Source organism: Heteronotia binoei, chromosome 13 (assembly GCF_032191835.1).
Source record: "Heteronotia binoei isolate CCM8104 ecotype False Entrance Well chromosome 13, APGP_CSIRO_Hbin_v1, whole genome shotgun sequence".
Classification (NCBI taxonomy): domain Eukaryota; kingdom Metazoa; phylum Chordata; class Lepidosauria; order Squamata; family Gekkonidae; genus Heteronotia; species Heteronotia binoei.
The window spans coordinates 39,742,310-39,763,528 of NC_083235.1; the positions used below are offsets into that span (position 1 = coordinate 39,742,310).

Below are 21,219 nucleotides of genomic sequence, written 5' to 3' on the forward strand. Positions count from 1 at the left end.
AAAAATTAGCAAAAATGAGTAATCAAGTCTCTGGTATGTGTTGGGCTTCCGGTCACGTGATGGAGTGAGTAAGCAGTCTCCGGCTGTCGCTCCGGCAAGCTTTCAAGCGAAACCCGTTATTTAGAAAATATAGCTCCTCGCCGCATGCTTGCAATTGAGATTATATATAAGATGAATTACTAAGTAACTGGAAAGCGAGAAAACGCGGGGGTTAACGAGCTATTTATCATTCTTCTGATAAGTGGTCTTACAAACAGAAACCTGCTGCTGCGGTGTGGGAAAGCGCTTATGTCAGCTTCCCACAGGAAAAGAAAGAAGCAAACCTCGGATAAAAATGCTGTAACGGAGGAGGAGGAAGGAGAGGAATTACAAGGAGCCGTGGCAGAAGCCTCTGCAGTAACAGCAGCAACAGCAGGAGAAGGTACGAGCATGTCCCAGACAACCCCGGCATCCCCTCCAACACTGGAGACAATGGCGGCGACATTAAACGAGCTGGTGTCAAAAGTGACGCAGGTGGTGGCGTGCTTGCAGACGCTCACCCCACTCCCAGAAATGGTGCAACAATTGCAAGACTCTGCAACAAATACCCAAGCCTTATTACAGCAACATGAAACAAAAATAGCTGACATGGAAAAAAGCCTAACAGAACAACAAAAAACTATGGAAGAAACAGGCACTCGGGTGGAGGCACTTGAAGCCTGGCAACGCAGATACAATCTACGTGTCATTGGAATGGAGGTACCTAACATTGGGGGGAAGGAACTAATTACTCATGTTGAGAACGTGTTTAGGAAGGAGTTAAAGATGCCGGGGGATTACCAGTTCGACATACGGGAGATACATAAATGGAATCGCCCCCAACGTAATGGCCCCCCATTAACTATACTGGTGGTTGTTTTTTTAAGAACAGCTAACAGAGATGAGGTTCTTCATGCCGCTAGAGCAATTGCCTCTGCCCCTGGAACTATTACTAAGATGACTATTTCCTCAGATTACAGTCCGGCAATATTAAAAAAACGGCTGGCTTATAAAGAAACAAAGAGAATGGCAAGCGAGAGAAGCTTACAGTGCTTTGTTCATTATCCTGCAGTGTGTATTATAATTAAAGACAGCATTAGGCACTCTTTTCAAACTCCCCGTGCGGCGGAGGAATTCCTGCAGAAACTGCCTCTACCAGAGAAAACTTTGCCTTCCAGGATGGACACTTAGCACTGTTGAAAGACTAGATGGCCGGGTATAGTACGGAGTTTGTTGCAGATGGCGATGGTTAAGGAACAGCCTTGGTAGACCGGATCAAATTACAGCTGGTGTGTGGGTGGGGGGGGGGGTGAGGGAGTAAAGTGTATTCAGTACTATATCTTTCTGTTGTGGACATATTGTAGAAGTGTTACCTAATGAGGGAATAAGTAGTGCTTAGAGTGTATTTAGAATTATTATGAGGAAATTAAGAAATAGAAAGTTTAAAAAAAAATCACCTACATATATATAAGTGAATAATACATTAGTATAGATAGGGTTTGGAGGGGAAGGGGTATTTTTTTTTGTTTTTTTGCCTTCTTTTTTCTTTTCTGTCTTTACAAATTATAGAATTATGTATAATGAAGTAAAGTGATAGAGATATAAATAGGAATAATATGGTATAATTATCTAGATACCCCTTATTTATTTATTTATTTAAGATTTATACCCCGCCCTTCCCACAAGTGGCTCAGGGCGGCTTCCAATAGTAGATCCATCAAAATTACACATATAAAGGGATCCATATTTAAAACAGATAAAACAGATAAAACAGATAAAACCCTAGTTATTAATACACATAAATATTTCAGCTATATATAAAAGGAATCCAGCAAGTTACAGTAAAATTCTCAAGCTAAGTATAGGCTAGCCGGAAGAGGGTCGTCTTACAGGCCCTGCGGAACTGAACAAGGTCCCGCAGGGCCCTCACCTCTTCCGGCAGCTGATTCCACCATGTAGGGGCCATAACAGAGAAAGCCCTTTCTCTGGTGGACTTCAACCGGGCTTCCTTCGGCCCAGGGATAGTAAGGAGATTTTGTGTTCCCGACCTCAGTACTCTCTGGGGAACGTGCGGGGAAAGACGGTCCTTCAGGTAGACAGGTCCCAAGCCATATAGGGCTTTAAAGGTGATAACCAGCACCTTGTACCGGACTCGGTATATTACTGGAAGCCAGTGCAGGGTCCGAAGACCCGGCTGAATGTGTTCCCGCTTTGGGAGACCTAATAACAGCCGGGCCGCGGCATTCTGCACCAGCTGCAATTTCCGAGTTCGGGACAGGGGCAGCCCCATGTAGAGGGCATTACAGTAGTCTAACCTCGAGGTGACCGTAGCGTGGATCACTGTTGCTAGGTCGTCGCGCTCCAAAAAGGGGGCCAGCTGCCTTGCCCGCCTAAGATGAAAAAACGCGGACTTGGCAGCGGCTGCTATCTGAGAGTTAGGATACGGAGTGAGGTTCGAATTAAAGAGCACGTTTGACCTGTGGGAGCCTATAGTGTGGGTGAGGGTAAAGATGGGTGGTGGGTCACATATGTCACATTTCGCTATACCGAGACAATGTTATAATTACAAGCTTATGTGCCCAAATGCTTAAATTATTATCTTTAAATGTTAGGGGAATGCGCTCCCCAAAAAAACGTTTTATGATAGCAGCCTTACCACAAATGGAAACTATAGATATTCGGATGTTCCAGGAAACACATCTGGTCACAGGGGAAGAAAAATGGCTTAAGAGAAAACAAACAGACCAGGTATTCATGACAAGCTATTGCACTAACGCTAGAGGGGTTGCTATTGTAATAGGTGAGAAAGTTGGGTTTGTAAAAGAACATGTGGAGATAGATAAAGATGGGCGGTTTGTAATAGTAGAAGGGTATGCCCAAGGACAGAGGATCATTCTGATCAATATATATGGGCCGAACGTGGAGGACCCAGACATTTTTCATAAAATATTTGGATATTTGTTAGGAAAATCATATATGTTTCTCTATATGGCTGGTGATTTTAACGTAACCTTAGATCTTGTCTTAGATCAAAGTAATAATATGAGTGCAGGCCTTAGGAGTAATAGAGAAGCAATATTAAGTGCTATGAAGGAATTGAATTTAATAGATCCTTGGCGAGAAACCCATAAAAATATGAAAGCGTTTTCATATTACTCCCCAAGGCATAACACGGCAAGTCGTATAGACTTTTTTTTTATTCCTAAAGTATTGAGAGGTATGGTAGAGAAGTGTGAGATTGTTCCCAGCTCCTTCTTAGATCATAATATGATTATTTTGGAAATGGAAACCAACAAACAATTTAAAAGTCAGGCAATATGGCGGTTTAATAACCAGCTATTGAATGATGAACAATTTTGCTTACAATTTATAAGGGAACTACAACACTTTTGGGAGTTGAATGAAGGTGCAGTATCAAGCTACATTACATTGTGGGAAGCCTTAAAGGTAACCTTGAGAGGTTGGATTATTGCCTACTCTGCTTTTAAAAAGAAAGAAGCAGCAAACAGAGAGGTAACTCTGGAGGCACAACTGAATAACCTTTGGGAAGTTATGTACCAAGCTCCAACTATTAATCAATATAGGAAGATTCAGCAGGTCAGTTTAGAGTTGAATACCCTCAGAACTTATAAGGCATCAAGCATTCTGTTTAACATGAAACAGACAAGGTGGGAATTAGCAGAGAAACCTAGTCGCATATTGGTGGCTCAGCTGAAAAAACAGATAGAAAGTAACTGGGTACCACAGATTATTGACGCACAAGGCCAGATTTATTAAACCCCCTCAACAATAGCAGAGCAGTTTCAAAACTACTATGCAGAGCTTTATAAAGCCCCAATACCAATAAATGAGCAGAATCTTAATCAATTTTTTACAACATATAACAATCCCTAGACTTTCACAGGAACAACAACAAGTGCTGAACACCCCAATTTCGTTAGCAGAAATTAAGTTTGCAATTAGCGCACTGGCCCCAGGGACCTCCCCGGGGCCCGATGGGTTCACGACTAACTTGTACATAAAATTTAGTGATATACTAGCTCCAAAACTCCTCAAATTATATACATATTGGATTCATGTGAATCAACCTGGAAATCACCTGGGTGATGCATTAATAGCGCTCATTTTAAAACCTGGGAAAGAATCTTCAAAATGTACAAACTACAGACCAATCTCATTGTTGAATGTAGATTTAAAAATTGTTGCTACTATTTTGGCAACGAGGTTGCAAGGTGTCATCCCTACACTGAATCATCGCGACCAGGCAGGTTTTATTAAAAATAGGCAAGGTACTAATAATATTAGGTTAGTTACGGATTTGATTAGTTTATATAATGATACTCAGGAGCAAGTGGCAATCCTGTCCCTAGATGCTGAAAAAGCATTTGATCAAATCCCTAGGGATTATATGATAGCTATAATGGAACAAATGGCTATTCCAAATTATTTTATTAACTGGGTTCGGGTATTATATCATGACCCTACCTCGCAAATAAAAGTTAATGGTGCGATATCTAAGGTGATTTCACTGCAAAAAGGAGTGCGACAGGGCTGTCTGCTCTCACCACTTCTATTTGATCTTGCCCTAGAACCACTAGCCTTAGCAATTAGACAGAATGGGTTGATTCAGGGTTTTAAGTTTAGGGAGTACCAATATAAAATCTTGCTATACGCAGATGACATTTTATTAATGCTTACTAACATAGAAAAGTCACTGCGGATAACTATGGAAATTATAAACCAATTTGGTAAAGTGGCAGGGTACAAAATTAATTGGAATAAATCAGAGCTATTGCAAATTGGTAAGGGAACCCCATTATCACAAGAAATTAGTGTGCAATTTCAAATTAAATCGGAAAGTTTAAAATACCTGGGTATACAGATCCCGAAGGATGTTAAGAAGTTTGTTCAAATTAACATGGAAAATATACTGTCTGCTGTGGAGATGGACTTGCAACGATGGGGACAGCTACCACTGTCATTATGGGGCAGGATTAATGCTTTAAAAATGAATGTACTCCCGCGTCTGTTTTATATAGTTAGGGGTTTACATGTGGTAATTAACGCTTACTGGTTTAGGAGAATTGATAAGTTAATTAGAATGTTTTTATGGGGTGCAGGAAGTGTGAAAATTTCTTTAAAGAGATTACAGATTCCGATTTCAGAGGGCGGTTTTGGGCTGCCAGATTTACAGTTATATCACTGGACATATATGATATCTATGATTAAGCATTGGCGAACTGGATTACCCGAAACAAGTTGGGGTGAATTGGAAACTGCGGCTATTAATCCAATATTGGGTTGGCAAGCTCTGGGGTCTCAGTTTGTAAATAGGGACAATGAAATACCAATTGCAATTGTTGCAACTAGGACGGCCTGGGAAAGATTAAGTGCTAGATTACAGTTTGAAAGATTTGCACATGAAAAAATGACATTGTGGGACAATCCTTTAGTAAAAATTGGGGGCCAGAAAATTAAATGGAAGCAATGGATGTATGCCAGTATACTTACATTAGATCAAATTAAAAATTCTCAGGATGAGTTTCTAGCTAATCAGGAATTTTTGCAGAAATTTAATTTGAAGAATAACCAGCTTTGGTGTTATTATCAACTGAAACATTTATTAAGAGCACAATATGGACCAGATGCACTGGCTGCTCCAGAGTGTCCAGAGATACTACAGGCAGTAATTGATAAAATACATGAACAGGATGGTCGGAAAAAGATTTATAATAAGCTGTTAATAAAAAATGTACATGAGCTGGTTGAATTAAGACATAAATGGAATGTGGAGCTGAATAGCGCCTTATTGCCACAGCAATGGAAAGCGATCTGTCAAAATGTAAAGAAAACGGCATTTGAACTAAGATTAATATTAATACATCAAAAGATTATTTTTAGAACTTATTGGACGCCGATGCGGCTATATAAACGTGGTATGAAACCGAATTCGAGATGCTGGTGCTGTAATAACTTAGAGGCAGACATAAAACACATGTTATATGAATGCCCAATATTATCAGAATTTTGGTATCAGATTACTCGATATGTTAAACGTGTGTTGAACCTACAGTGTCGGTTTCCTTTGACATTATATATTTTAAATTATGTTCCGGCACTGTGGGGGTTAACAAGGGAACAGAAAATGTTGTTATGTCGGGCAATGATAACAGCTAAAAGAATCATTTTAAGACAATGGAAAGGTCCTTTTTCTGGCTCTCTGCTACAATGGAAAGATGAAATGTTACAACTGGCATGTCATGAAAAAGTATTTTGTGTACGACAAGGACAGGGGGCGAAATTCGAGCGAGTGTGGTCAGTTTTTGTTAATAGCATTTAGGATATGAGAAGGACAACTAAAGGTCTACGAATGGCGAAATGCACGAGGTGTGGAGAAAAGTGACACTGGGTGTTATATGTTGTATGTCTTAATATAGTGTAAAATGAATAAATAAATATGAAAAAAAAGTCTCTGGTATGTGTTGGAAATGTAAAAAACATGAAGGTTCTTTCTATCACATGTGGTGGACTTGTGAAAAAGCGAAGCAATATTGGCTTATGGTTCAACAACAGATATCAAAAATCTTGGGATATAATATTAAGAGAACTCCAGATGTTTTCTTGCTGGGATTACAAATAGAAAGCTTTCCGAAGCAAGATAGGACTTTGTTGTGGTATTTGCTTTCAGCTGCGAGAACATTGTATGAGCAAATGTGGAAGCAAGACAGAATACCTGAAAAATGGGACTGGATCTTAAAGGTTCTTAATTGGAGTGAAATGGACAAACTTACTAGAATCTTAAAAGACTGTAATCTGGAGAAATATAAAGAAGACTGGAATAAATTCCAAAATTATGTGGAGATACAATGGAAGGTGAGTCATTTAGTGGTTTTTGATAACATTAATTGAACTCTAAAAGAGAAAGAAGGACTGTGATTATTGAGTACTGTTTTAGTAGTGAAATATAAGTAGCTGAGTTAATATAGTAAACTTACGTGAGTTAAGGTATGATCAAGATTTGAATAATTTTTAGAGATGACTCCATGACTATGAATTTTATGTTTAATGTTTAATAAGTATTAATTGAACTCTTAAAGTGAAAAGAAGAATTGATTATGGTTATCTGATTAAATATGTAATATTGATGAATAAGAATTAAGTTAAGGAACAAGAATAGTTGTTATATTGGAGTTAAGATAAAGTTAAGTGAATGCTAACTTTTAGTTAAGATTCTATATATGTGAATTTTTACTTTTAAAAAGTTTTTAATTTGTTTTGTATACCGGCGGAGGTCATAAATTGGAGGGTGGGAAATTATGTAATGTATTGAAGAATTATATTTAAATTTTGATAGTAGAATACTTTTCAATATATTGCAAAATAAAAATGTTTGATACTAAAAAGAGAAATGTTTGATACTAAAAAGAGAAGTGGAGAGTTTATTCAGGTTGTGCAGCATACAACAAGGAGCCGACTAGAAGGATGTGCATTGCAGTATTTGAAAACAGTGAAGGCTTTATCTTGTTCTGTTTTTGAAACAACTGTAAACATTTTCAAAGAGTATGTACAGCAGGGTGGACCAGGGCTCTTGAAAAAGAGACAAAATTATTGTTGAGCTCAAGGTTCTTGCACCCCCATTTTTGGGAGAAGAGTCTCCAGGTCCAGAGAAGTCAACAAGCACCTAATAATACAGGGACATTAGACTGTATTATTAGTTTGGAGTGGTTGGGACTTAGTTTTTGAGACTATTTCTCTTTACCTGTTGAGTGGTGAACATGTTTGCTGTATTATGCATTATCCTTATGGGTATGTGTATAATGTGTACTTCTATTCTACTATAGTGTGTACTTCTATTCTATTCAATAAATGTTGTATTGCTTTAAGAGGATTGCTATTCTGTCTGGCTTTCTTGTTGGCTTTGTGCTGTACAGACCATGGTCCTTGTTTGTTGTACAGAGCAGAAAGGATGCAGCTTGTTGGTCCATCTTTATTACATAAGTTCCTGGAGAGATAAAAGCAGATGATCTTTAAGTCCTTTAACACAGCACCTACTATGGCTTCACTGTTTCCTAATTCCTGCCCTTCATGCACTAACCACTCTAAAGAAACTACTGCGAGGTATAACTGGTGTGTTGTGTGAAGCCAGATCCTAACTATGCTCTAAAGCATGACCAATAATATTAAGGCTGAAATTCAACACACCTACCAAGGTACAACTTCTCTGAATACTGTAGGGCTCACTTCAGAATACATGAATATAATTGACTACTCAAGAGGTTACAAGAAATCTCCAGGAATTAATCTCTCTCCAGTCTAATTTATCTAGTTTGCAATGCTAGCTGATCTTCCAAGAATCCTTTTTAGCAGTTATAACCATAAAAGGCCCTAAGGCTGCACAAGGAGAAGCATAGGGGTTTGAAACATCTCCCCCTACACAGTGTCACTAACTGAAACTAAACTGGCTGGGAGGAGCCATGGTTCAGTCGGTGGTAGAATATACGCTTTCTATGCAGGTTCAATCCCTGGCACCATCTCCTGAGAACTGCTACCACGGAGCCACTGTCAGTCAGAGTAGACAGTACTGACCTTGACAGACCAATGTTCTGTCTCATTAGAAGGCAGCTTCATGCCTAAACCACTCTCCACATTCACACATCCTTTAAAGCAGGGGTGTTAAACGTGTCGCCTGGGGACCAAATCAGGCTCCCAGAGGGCTCCTATCAGGCCTGCGAGCAAGTCTGCTTCCTTCTCCATCTTTCTTGCTTCCTTCAGCTGTTAAATAAAATATTGCAAGAGTTTTAATCTTTAAAGAATGTTTTATTTAATTTTTCTTTTTTAAAAAAATCTTTAATTGTGTTTGTATCTTTTATAATGCTTATGTCTCTGCTGCCTGGCATTACATTTTATGAAACACATGGTCTGGCCCAAGAGGTCTCATTTTTGACAGATCTGGCCCTCATAGCAAATGAGTTTGACACCCCTGCTTTAAAGGAAAATGATGGGCAAGAGAAGGGCAACCATCTTTTTTCCCCCTCAGTTCAGGCTAATAACAGTGTGGGAAGAAGGGTGCTGATTAGTGAAACTAAGGGTGGAAGGATTAACCTCCCTCTTCCTTCCTTGCATGGTCCAAAGATGTTGAGTGATCTATGATCTTCACCTCCAAGTCTATTTGGTCATAGACCAGCACTTCGGCCATTACATCAAAACTGATGAAGAAGAGAAGATTGGATGTATATCCCACCCTTCATTACTGGAAGGAGTCTCAGAGCAGCTTACATCTCCTTTTCCTTGCTGTCCCCACAACAGACACCCTGTGAGGTGGGTGGAGCTGAGAGAGCTCTCACAGAAACTGCTCTTGAGAGGAACAGCTCTGTGAGAACTTGTGACTGACTCAAGGTCACATCAGCAGGTGTGTGTGTTGGAATGGGGAACCAAACCTGGTTCTCCCAGATAAGAGTCTGTGCACTTAACCCCTACACCATACTGGCTCCGGGGTAGAACCTGATTATTTGCCTAATTTGAAAAGGTCCCTTGTTGCTTCTCAAGTGGGCATCTCTAAACTCTTTCACCCTCTTTGGTTATAATTCACAATTCACCTTCCATAAGGCAGAAAACTTCTGCTAATATTTTCTGTAAAGGCATGTTGGCTCAGTCAAGTTTGAAGTGTTGTTCTAACTGGCAGTGCCATTTATTTGTGGTTATACACAGAACTGCCTGTGTCCACAATTTAGTTGTGTTTCTTATTTGAACTGTTATGCTGAATTGTAAAAATGAGACATATATTTCTTCTATAATTCAGTTTATGTGGAATTCTGCACAGAATTTGGTATCTAGCTACCACAGCCTTTCTAGGAGCTTACCTCTTTTAAATGCAAATTAAAGTTTTCCATGGTGAAGATAACATTCAAAAGCACAATGGCAAACAATGGGAAAGAAGCAGCCTAACAAGTGATACAGTTTTAAAATGAAACTTTTCAAAAACTCTTTAGACTAATTTGTAGAAAAAATGATCAAACAACTATGCTAATGATAAATCCTCAATCACATGGTCTCTCATATGTTCCTGCCTGAAATTTATTGGGCATAATGGGCCTAAGGAGGAAAGCTGTGACTTAGTGGCAAAGTATCTGCTTTGCATGCAGAAGGTCCTAGGTTCACTCCTTGGCATCTCTGATTAATGCCTCTAAAGAAATATGTGCTAGAAAGTACCTTTCTCTGCCCAAGATCACTGCTACATAATATTGACCTTGGTGGACCAACGGTATGACTCAGTGTAAGGTTGCTTCGTTGTTAACCACGTTAATGCCTCATTGATCAAGTCTTAATTGGTAACATCTAGCAACCCTGTTGTTGAGTGGAACTGCACTGCCCTGGCTGACAATCATCCTTCCCTTCTCCATATCCATTCACAGCCAAATCTTCCCTAGAAAACCTACCCAAAAAAGCCCAGCAAGAACTCATTTGGATATCAGGCTACACCCCCTTACGCCAAGCCAGCCGTTCCTGTGCATTCCTGATAAAAAAAAAAGCTCTGAGAAAACCTAACTTCTAGACAATGCATCCCATATTCTACACAAACTTTTAACACTGGGTACTACAGTAGGCAAATAGAGAAGGGATGTGCAGTCGGAACTTTACTAATCTGAGCTGAAACATGCTAATTTATAAATCCTCTGAAAGTCTGAATCTGAACAAACATCACAAAGATGTTTAAAAAGTTTCATTTGGAGAGGGTATCTCTTGGGCAAATGATGCCATCTCTGAGAATTTTATCTTAATTTAGTGAGAGGGAAGGCAAGAAGCTACATCAGGAAATATATTGAAACCAAAGGAAACAATTACCCACATTAAAGAATCTGACTCAACTTTTGAGATCAATCTAGGAATCCACTAAAATCTTTAATTTTTGCAACCCTCCTAAACTGCCTGTGTGTTTAATTTAGCTTCTCATCTCAAAAAAATTAAAATAATCAGCATGGATCCACCTTTATTTCTAACTGAGTCTCACCTTTATCTGTTGTTACTTGTTTAAATCTTTTATATTTCATTCCACAGAAACCACACATCAAAAAGCATGCTATAATCAAGCAAACTCATAAAGAGCACATCATTGAAAATAACAACATACCATAATATACTATAGAATATAAAAATACAAAGTCCTAAGAGAGGGGAGGAGAGAGATGTGTGCCTTTATGCATCATTTTATCTCCTACCCTAGATTGCTGCCTTCTTCTACCATTTAGGAGAAATAGATGGAATTGTATTTTGCAGAACTTTCTACCTAGCCTACCTAGTATCAGCACCCACTTCCCCAAACAAAGGCAAGCTCGGCAACAGTTCAGGCTTGAGCCTTTTTGGTGGTTGCTCCATGCCTCTGGAACAGGCGTCCCTGAGGAGGGCTCCTACCCACCAGGCTTCCCAGTGAGGCTGTATAAGATTTTTAAGGCCATCAGAGCTTGGGCAGAGGTGCAATATGCCCACTGAAGGGGGTAAATATTCTGCCCAAACAGCATTTGTTGAAGGCACAGGGGTCAAGACTTGACATGACAGGCACTCCCAAGGATACAGCACCATTTTAGAGAATGAGTTATCACATGGGAATGCTTTGAAACTGCTTAATGGGGTCCCGATTCTGGTCAGGATTGCTACAGCTTGAAGGGAGAGGATCCTGCTCCCCCCCCCTTCTGCCATTTTTCCATCCTGAAACAGTGGGGAGGGCATTATTTGTCCATATTCCTCCCAGGATTATTTCAGGTTGGCAAAATGGTACATGGGAAAGGCAAGATCCTCACCATCCCTCGACCACAGGCTGGTCCTGACCAGAACTGGGCTTCCACAACTCACTCTCTAAAACGGTAGTGCATCCCTGGGGCTAACTAGGTCTACTTGTCTAGTTTGGCCCAGAATCTATGCCATGGCTATCCCATTTTCACAGGCTTCCTTTCATATCTATTCTTTCATAGGGGGAGGGGGGATAACAGAACTGGCTGTAAATTAATCTTTACATTTCTTCTTTAGGATGCTGGAAACAGTCTGCCCATTATAGCAATCTCTTATTGAACATCATGTGCAAGCAATTGCCCTATTGAGGGAGATGGGAGGAAATTTTACCTGGAAAACTGATAAATAGCTCAACACTATTAGAGTCCATAGCGAGGCAGGTGCTATTAGGCTATATATTGCAGCTGATACGTGGGAATAGTTCCAGGAATCTAATTAGGGGCTTTGTGAGGAAACAACTGTGTAAATTGAATGTATTTAGCTAAATGCTGAACAGCTTTCAGTGTACTTATCTAACCTTGTTTTAATTTTGAAATTGCCCAGGTGAATGAGGCTGAAGTACAAATGTCCTTTAAGAAGAAAGAACATAAGAAGAGCTCTGCTGGCTCATACTCATTTCATAGAATCTAGTCTAGTATGCCCTTTCATAGAACAGCCCACCCACCAGTTGTCCTGGAGGGCTAACAAGCAGGGAACAGATGCCAAGGCCTGATGTTGTTTTCTAGCACTGGTATTACTCAGTTTGCTGCCTTTGAATATGGAGGCTCCATATACCTAGTAGCCACTGATGGACCTCTCCTTCAGGAATGTGTCTAATCCATTTTTAAAGCTGTATTTCCTAGTGGGCATCAGTATGTCTACTATTTAATTATTTGCGGAATGAAGGACTTCCTTTTGTCTGTCATGAATATATGGTTGAGTTCTAGAATTCTGGGAGATGGAGAAAGTTGCCTCTCTGATTATACTTACTCATATAGCTGACAGGGAGCCACTTCAAGCCAGTTATAGCAAATGTAGGGAGCCACAGCAGGCCTAGCTCCCCAGACAGAGGATGCTGGGAGCCATTCTGGGCCTGGCCATGGTGGGAGGACCCTGGAAGAGGTTCTGGGCCCAACCACCACCATGATGGATCCTGAGAGAGACTATGGGTCTGGCTGTTTCCACAGAAGACCCCAGGAGCCACTCTGGGCCTACCTTTCACTACAGGCCCTCCACCCACTTCAGGGTCATCAGAAAGCAGAGTGAGAGGGAATGTCTACTTGGACATTCCATTATTCCCTATGGAGACCATAGGGTATAATGGAGAATTGATCTGTGGGAAAGAAGGTGCCCCTGTCCTTCATTATTTCCACTGGAGAGAAAGCATTTAAAAGGTGTGGGGTCCCTTCAAATGTGATGGCCAGAACTCCCTTTGGAGTTCAATTATGTTTGTCAGAACCTTGGTCCTGGCTCCACCCCCAATGTCTCCTGGCTCCATTCCCAAAGTCCCCAGATATTTCTTGAATGGGACTTGGCAACCCTAACTGCAGTGGAGGCCAGGAGCCACACGAGTTGAAGCAGCTTCCAGGCACTACTGCCGCTGCTGCTGAGCTCAAAGGTGGGGGCAGGGCTTGGTGCTGCCTAAGGCTTGGTGAGGGGAGGGGGATTAAATAGGATCCCCCCATGAGTCTCACGGGCTGCTCACTTGTAATTGTATAATATTTTATCATTTCCCTCCTTAGTTTATTTTTCTAAACTCATCAGCCCCAGACCCTTTCCCTGTATGGAGGCTCCTCCTACTCCTTAACCATTTGGTTGTTCTCTTCTGCACTCTTTCCAGTTCTGCAGCAACTTTTTGAGATATGGTGATCAGAAGGGTACACAGCATTCCAAATAAGAACTTAACATAAATTCGCACAGGGGCAATTTAATGTGTGTGTGTATCTGTGTGAGTTTGTGTGTGTGTTTCAATGTAAGGTGCTTTGGGTCCCTTGCTAGGAGAAAACTAGCAAATACATTTAAATAAATAAAAATGGATGACCCGGCCTTAGGGCATTATGCAACTTTGCCAGCAACCCTATTGATTCTGAGTGTGCACCTACAGCAGTGCCTATCAGTTAGAGCATTAGATTAAAATATGTGAGATCCAGGTTCAGGTGTCATCTCTGCTATGAAACTTGCTAGGTGACCTTGAGCCACTCACTATTTCAGCCTGGCCTACTTGACAGGATTGTTGTAAGGACAAGGCAGAGGAAGAGAGAATCGCACACACTGTCCTGAGATTCTCACACAAAGGATGAGGTAAAAATATGATCAATCATGTGATGATGAATACCACTGATGACTACACAGATGCAGAAATAATGGAAACTCAAAATAAATGTTGCTTTAAACTGCAAAGATGTCCACAATTAGACCTCACGGACTTGAGAAAAACAGGGCATTGCAAGCAGACAACATCAATTGCTGGAGCAGGTTCTTTAGGAAAATCCCAGCATTCCCACTCACATTTTCCTTCTTTCTCTTCATGGCTCTTCTCTCTGGTACAACTCTGTTTTCTAAACTCTATGATGGCTCCATTTGTTATGCTTAGCCACCTACTAATGTAAGCTGATTGAAAATGACACAGAGTTATCTAGGGGCATTAGATATCCACATGATTTCCACCTCAGGCCCCTTTCAATGCTGCCCTTCAGCTCTTCTGGGAAAGGTTGTCTGGCAGCGATGTGTTGGAAGTGAACCGATCGCCAGTCATTTGGCTATTTCACTCCCAAAGCTCTCCCAGAACTACTACATGAAGCAATTTGTCAATGCCACTAGGGTTTGGGTAGCCCCAGTTGAATAGGACCTGGCTGGTGCATCTGGCAACACTGACTCACAGCAAGGTACACGCAGACCAAACAGGAGGAAATGGAGACAAAGTCTGGGTGTTATTGATATAAGACTGTATTTTTACTAGGCTAATAAATGCTGTTTCTGCTCATTCCTTTAGGTGTGTGGAAATCTCATTTCACAATGACACATTCCTGAAGAGCAAGATTGGCACAAGCTGCACAATAATAGCTAGGTTTAAAATTCAACAGACTTTCCCTTGTCATTTTCTAAGCTAAGTTGAAGCAGGACCAAGCTGGAGTCCAGTAAAAGGCCTCCTCTCGCCTTAGAACTTCTGTTTTTCCCCCTTCTTAGAATATACTGGGCTGCTCTGAATCAATGGCAAGTCCCCCAAATAAGGTACTCTATCATCTTTCTATGCATCCAATGCCCAAAGTGACAACGCATGACTCACTGTTATTACATCAGTTTACAGAAAGCCAATGTGTGAGAATCCAGCGGTCTTATGGCCTCTTTGATAATGTCTGAAGCTGCTCTGACATGCAGTAGCATTTGTCAGACGGTATGTCTGCCACAGCACCAAAGGAGAAACTCAGAATGAGGTTGCTGGGCACAGAATTCAGCTTCCTGAGAATCTTCTTGTCCTGTGATTATAAGCTTGAAAGTATGTGGGAACTTCGCTGCCAAAGCGAAGGAATGAACTGTGTGTGTGTAGGAGGGGAACAGTCTTCATCATTCTTACCCACAACTAGCAAAGCCAGAAGGATGATAACTAAATGGGAAAAATGTTTACAGATGTCCAGTTTACACAATTTATACAGGTTGGACAGTTCTTGGTGCAGAATTTTACTTGTTTATAGGTAGTATAGAAAACTTGCAGCCCTGAGCAGATATTCATAGTTAGCTATCATGCCAGATTTAGGGGGGAGGGTGAGAGAGAAGGTATTTGTGTGATGGTTGTGTACATACCCATAAAAACATAAAGCTCTGCTGGATCAGACCAAAAGCCAATTTAGTCCAAAGTCCTTTCCAGGGATTCTTGAGCCCCCACCAGTTCATCTTATATTCTGCTCATTGATTGTGAGCCAGGAGCAGATTTTTCATCTGGCTGATCATGAGCAAGGACTGGGGAATATTGGGTGGGGGTGCTGCAGATTCTATAGGAGGTATTGCCCTGATACCCCCCCCCCCACCGTTGGCTACAACCTGAGCTTATTCAGTCAGTTACTATTTACATAGTCAAAACAGGACAGTGTGGTGCAACCCACAGCATTTCATATATCTCACACAGCTTAATGGAAGTCCTAGTGTTCCCTCCCAAGGACCTATCACTGTTGCAGGCTGTTCTACAGCTAATTGGTCAAATTATGACTGAACCAGCCAGTAATTTTCAAACACTTATTTTTTTTTTAAATCTTACCATATATTGTTAAACTAAATTGCTGTAATTAACATTATTTTGTGCATTCATATTTTGGCACAGCCATATGGGAGGGGGAGGAGGAGGAGATTGGATTTATACTCCAGCCTTCACTCAGAGCAGTTTACAATCTCCTTTCCCTCCCCTCCCTACAACAGATGGAGAGCAGGAAGTGCTTAGTTCTTGTGGCCCTTTCTAACACACCCAGAGAAATGCTGATTGACACTTTAGGCTCAGTCAGAAATTTTTCTCCAGGCCAGTTTGGTGAGGAACCCTGGAGGTTTTTGCCATCTTCTGGTCATAGAGCAGAGGTCACTGGGGGATGTGTGTGTGGGGGGGGGAAGGGAGGTACTTTTGAAGTTCCTGCATTGTGCCGGGGATTGGACCAGATTACCCTGGAGGACCCTTCCAACTCTATGATTCTATTATGGTGACTATTTATCCTCCATAAATTCATTTGATCATCTTTTAAGATTATCTAAAGACCTGTACAGGTCATAAATCATGTGTATAAGCCAACATTCATAAAGAATTTCCATTATTTCTCTATGTATATTAACTCTTAAGTCTTTTGAATATTGTCAAGTTGCCTGACAACAAATTCCATTAACTGTGTGTGTTGCATAATGTGTTGTGCTTCTTCAAGATGAATGTTCACATATACCACTTCTTTGCCAGTCCAGATGCTATACCTCTTGATCTGATATTTGTCAATGCTAATGACGTGTGACCTACTTGTCTTGGAGTCATTAGTGAAAGGAAGGGAATTTGCTGATTGCTTAGAAGAACCCTTCGTCAGCTAACAAGTGTGGAAAGAGACAGTACAGCAAATGGAAGTTGGGAAAATGCACTTCTGAGAAGCCAAATATGCTTTTGTAATGGTTTCAGGCTTAGCAGTCAGTTCCAATTAAATATTGTGATCTCGCTTCCCCTGTCCAGCCACAGAAATTCACGCACATTACCTCTTCATCTAGGTGCACACACATTACAATGCCCATCTGAGACCCAATGAACTGTAAGTTTTGTGTGGGTGTGTACATATATGAATGGAGATATTCATTGCCACCAGTTGCTACGTAAGTCTAAGTGCTTATGACTTCAACTGGATCAGGGCCAATCACTTCCAGAAAGATACAGCAAAATTTTCAGTGTGATGGAAACAGGACACCAAATGACAAAATAGAGCATTTTTTCCCAATTAACTTAACAACTCATCATTATAGCTTTAACACCCTTCAGGGAACACCCAACCTTTTTAAACAACATGATGATTTGCTACATCCACATACCAATAGATAACAGCATTGTTAAACTCTGGATGTTTAATAGATTTCAAAAAGGAAGGAAATAATTATCTTGAAAACAAGGAGGACAGATGCCTACTTATATCCACATTTGTACAGCACATCAGGCCAGAAACACCCAAAGGAATTCTCTTACCCTCTAATATCTCTCTCACTGCTCTTTCTTTCCTGGGAGCAGTTAGAAGCAATGAGACAATTTGTTTCATTTGATGAAGAGTAGCAGAGTAGCTCCCAAGACAATTAAAAGGAAATCACACCAACGCCAGAGTAAGTGGCTCTGTCACTGCCATCTCATCAACGAGTCCCTAAAGCACCTTTGCAGATGAATCATAATTTCATCAGATGTAGGAGGCAGAATGGCAGCTTAGCTTGAGATGGGAGGGTTTGCTTGTGTGTGTGTGTTCCACTGCAAAACATTTTGGCTTTCTGAAGAGGTGACTGTGCTCTGTGATCTGAAGACTGAAATAAAGGCTTTTTTTTAACATCAAAGAGTAACCATACCCAACATTTATTCATTTGTCCCCTGCTTTTCTCATCAATGGGGACCCAAATCAACATGAAACACTGTTCTCCTCTCTTCCATTTTATCCTATGAGGAGGGTTAGGCTGAAAAGAGTGAGTGGCCTCAATCACCCTGTGACCTTCCATGGCAGAGTAAGGCTTTCAACCTGGTTTTTCCAGATTCTAGTCCAACATTGTAACCACTATACCATGCTAGCACCATGATGTCTGCTGGTATGTTTCTTGATACCACTTGCTGTCTGGCTTCCTGGTAGTGGTGGAAAGTGTGGTCAGGACACAGCTGACTTATGGGTTTTCAAGACAAGAGATGAACAGCCCCGTCGCATCAGATCTCAGAAGCTAAGCAGGGTCAACTGTGGTTAGTACTTGGAAGGGAGACCATCCTTTAAATACTCAGTTGGGAGGCAGGGCAGGCTTATTCAGCCACCTCCCTGAATATCCTCCAGGCCCCCAATAGGTGTCAATCACTAGAGGTCGACATGACTTCCAGGTGCAGACACAGACACACACATACACAAAAAACCCCCCAAAAATGCACAAAAAAGACAAGAGATGAACAGAAGCTGTTTGCCATTGCCTGCCTCTGCATAGCAACCCTGAACTTCCTTGGTGGCTCCTCGTCTAAGTACTAACCAGGGTCAACCCTGCTTAGCTTCCAAGATCAGATAAGATTGTGCCAGCTTGGGCCATCCAGGTTAGGGCCCAATGTCCAGACCTCTTCTATATTCCTTTCTCATCTCTTCAAGTTTCCTTCTTCTCTTTGTCATCCTTTTCCCCATTCATACTCTCCTTTCTATTCTTTCCTTTGTTACCTTGCACATCCTGTCCTTGCCCTTTCGCTGCCCCTCTTTCTCTCCTGAGTCCTGTTCTTCATACCATTACACTCTACTGCTGCAGCCACTGAGTCAGCTGTCTGCTATTTAACATCAAAGAGTAACCATTCTCAACATTTATTCATTTGTTCCCTGCTTTTCTCTCCAATGGGGACCCAAATCAATGTACAACACTGTTCTCGTCTCTTCCATTTATACCTCACAGTTTATCTGATCTTCAAAGCTGTAATTCAGAGTTCATCAGAGGTCAGACTCTATAAGAAGGCATACATGTTTCCATTGGAGAGAAAAGCACGGAGCAAATGAATAAATGTTGAGAATGGTTACTCTTTGGGTCGAAATAGAGGGCCCAAAAGGAAATTTAACTATGCGAGTTTGTTATTGCCCACCAAATCAAAAGATAGAGGACGATTATAATATGATGGAAGGATTAAAGATAGTGGCTAAACGTAATAGGTGATTTTAACTACCCGCAGATTGATTGGGTCAACATGTGTTCAGGTTGAGAGAAAGAGATTGTGTTTCTAGATGCTCTTAATGACTGTGCTATGGAGCAGATGGTCACAGAACCTACCAGGGGTGGGGCAATCCTGGATTTGGTCCTAAGTAATGCCCAAGACTTGGTGAGAGATGTAAAAGTGATCGCACCACTTGGGAGCAGTGATCATAACGTTATTGATTTCACCATTTGTATAAATAGGGAGTTGCCCAAAAAGACCAGCACAACCATGTTTAACTTTAAAAGGGGTAAATTCTCTGACATGAGGAGGCATGTGAAGAGGAAACTGAAAGGAAAGGTAAATACAGTCAAAACCCTTGGGGAAGCTTGGAGGCTATTTAAAACTACAATCCTAGAAGCTCAGATAAAATATATACCACAAGTTAGGAATGGCACAAACAGGTATAAGAGAAGGCCTGCATGGTTAACAAACAAAGTAGTGGAAGCTGCAAAAGGTAAGAAGTCCTTTAAGTGGTGGAAAGCTAGTCCAAGTGAGATTAATAAAAGGGAACACAGGCTGTGGCAAATCAAATGCAAGACTGTGATCAGGCAGGCAAAAAGGGACTATGAGGAGCATATTGCAAAAAACATAAAGACCAACAATAAAAATTTCTTCAAATATATTAGAAGCAGGAAACCAGCCAGGGAGGCAGTGGGGCCCTTGGATGACCAAGGGGTAAAAGGATTACTGAAGGAGGATAGGGAAATGGCTGAGAAGCTGAATGCATTTTTTGCCTTCGTCTTCACTGTGGAAGACGAGAAGTGTTTGCCTGCTCCAGAACCACTAATTTTGGAAGGAGTGTGGAAAGACCTGAGTCAGATTGAGGTGACAAGAGAGGAGGTCCTACAACTGATAGACAAATTAAAAACTAATAAGTCACCAGGACCGGATGGCATACATCCAAGAGTTCTGAAAGAACTCAAAGTTGAACTTGTGGATCTCCTGACAAAATTATATAATCTTTCATTGAAATCTGCCTCCGTTCCTGAGGACTGTGTAATGTACTGAGTGACGAGATGTGTTGAAGGCAACATGCTTTATTAGTGAGTACATCACAAGGCAAGGCAACGCGGGCCGGGTCCCGATTATATACATACCCCGGAACAACCCTCAGTCTGGCCAGGTCCAATCCTGGCCAGTTTAACTTCCCACCACAGATCTTGATTGGCGGAGCGTATTTGCAAGCAACTTTTTAACTCCATCTTGCACGTGGGGGCCGGGGTGTGGACAATAGCCCTGGTCTTGTCAGCCGTCGGGTGGATTCCCGCGGCGTCTACTGCAAACCCCAAGAACTCTACCCTCGACACCCTGAGGGAACATTTCTCCCGCTTTACTTTAAGTCCCGCCGCCTGGAAATGGCAGAGTACCTCATGCAGACGGCTGCTGAACTCCTCAGCGTCCGGGGTGGCGAGCAAAACATCATCAAAAAATGGTTGTACTCCAGGGATCCCTTTGAGAAGAGCATCCATTATGCTCTGAAAAATCCCCGGAGCCACACTAACCCCAATTTGCAACCGCCGCACCCAAAACCGTCACAATGGTCTGGGCTTATGCTGCCTCGGCGTCCACTGGGAGTTGCTGGTACGCCTGGGCCAAGTCCAGTTTCCCAAAAACCTTACAGCCTGCTAGGGCTGCCAGTACATGGCTGACCATTGGAATGGGGTATAGGTTGTCCTGAAGTGCCTTATTTATTGTGTACTTGTAATCAGCGCATATACGCACATTTCCATTCGGCTTCACTATGGGTGTTTCCCGTGCAGCATAGGATACCAGTTCTAGCACTCCCTGGGCCGTGAGGCAGTCCAGCTCCGCTTTTATTTTTGGTTTAAGAGCGAACGGAACTCGCCTGGCCTTCAGCCTTATCGGTCTCATGTGGGGATCGAGGGGTAAGGTGATGGGAGGTCCCTTGTAGCACCCCAGGGACCCATCAAACACTTCTGGGAATTCCCGGCACACGTGCTTGAAATTTTGTGTTCACATCTGCTGCACCCTCACTATTTGAATACCCAGTGGTCGAAACCAGGCCA

The 21,219-nt window shown here is 41.6% G+C and overlaps 1 protein-coding gene across 1 annotated transcript in view; it reads left to right on the forward strand.

Annotated features, from left to right (window-relative positions):
• Positions 1-288: 288 nt before the first annotated feature.
• The window catches only part of LOC132581046 (uncharacterized protein K02A2.6-like), a gene marked incomplete at its 3' end in the record, with an annotated part of 49,664 nt that continues 28,733 nt past the window's right edge, over positions 289-21,219 (forward strand). Inside the window, exon 1 of the mRNA XM_060252084.1 lies at positions 289-862. Coding sequence (XP_060108067.1) covers positions 289-862 — 574 coding nt within the window. The remainder of the gene's footprint in view (positions 863-21,219) is intronic.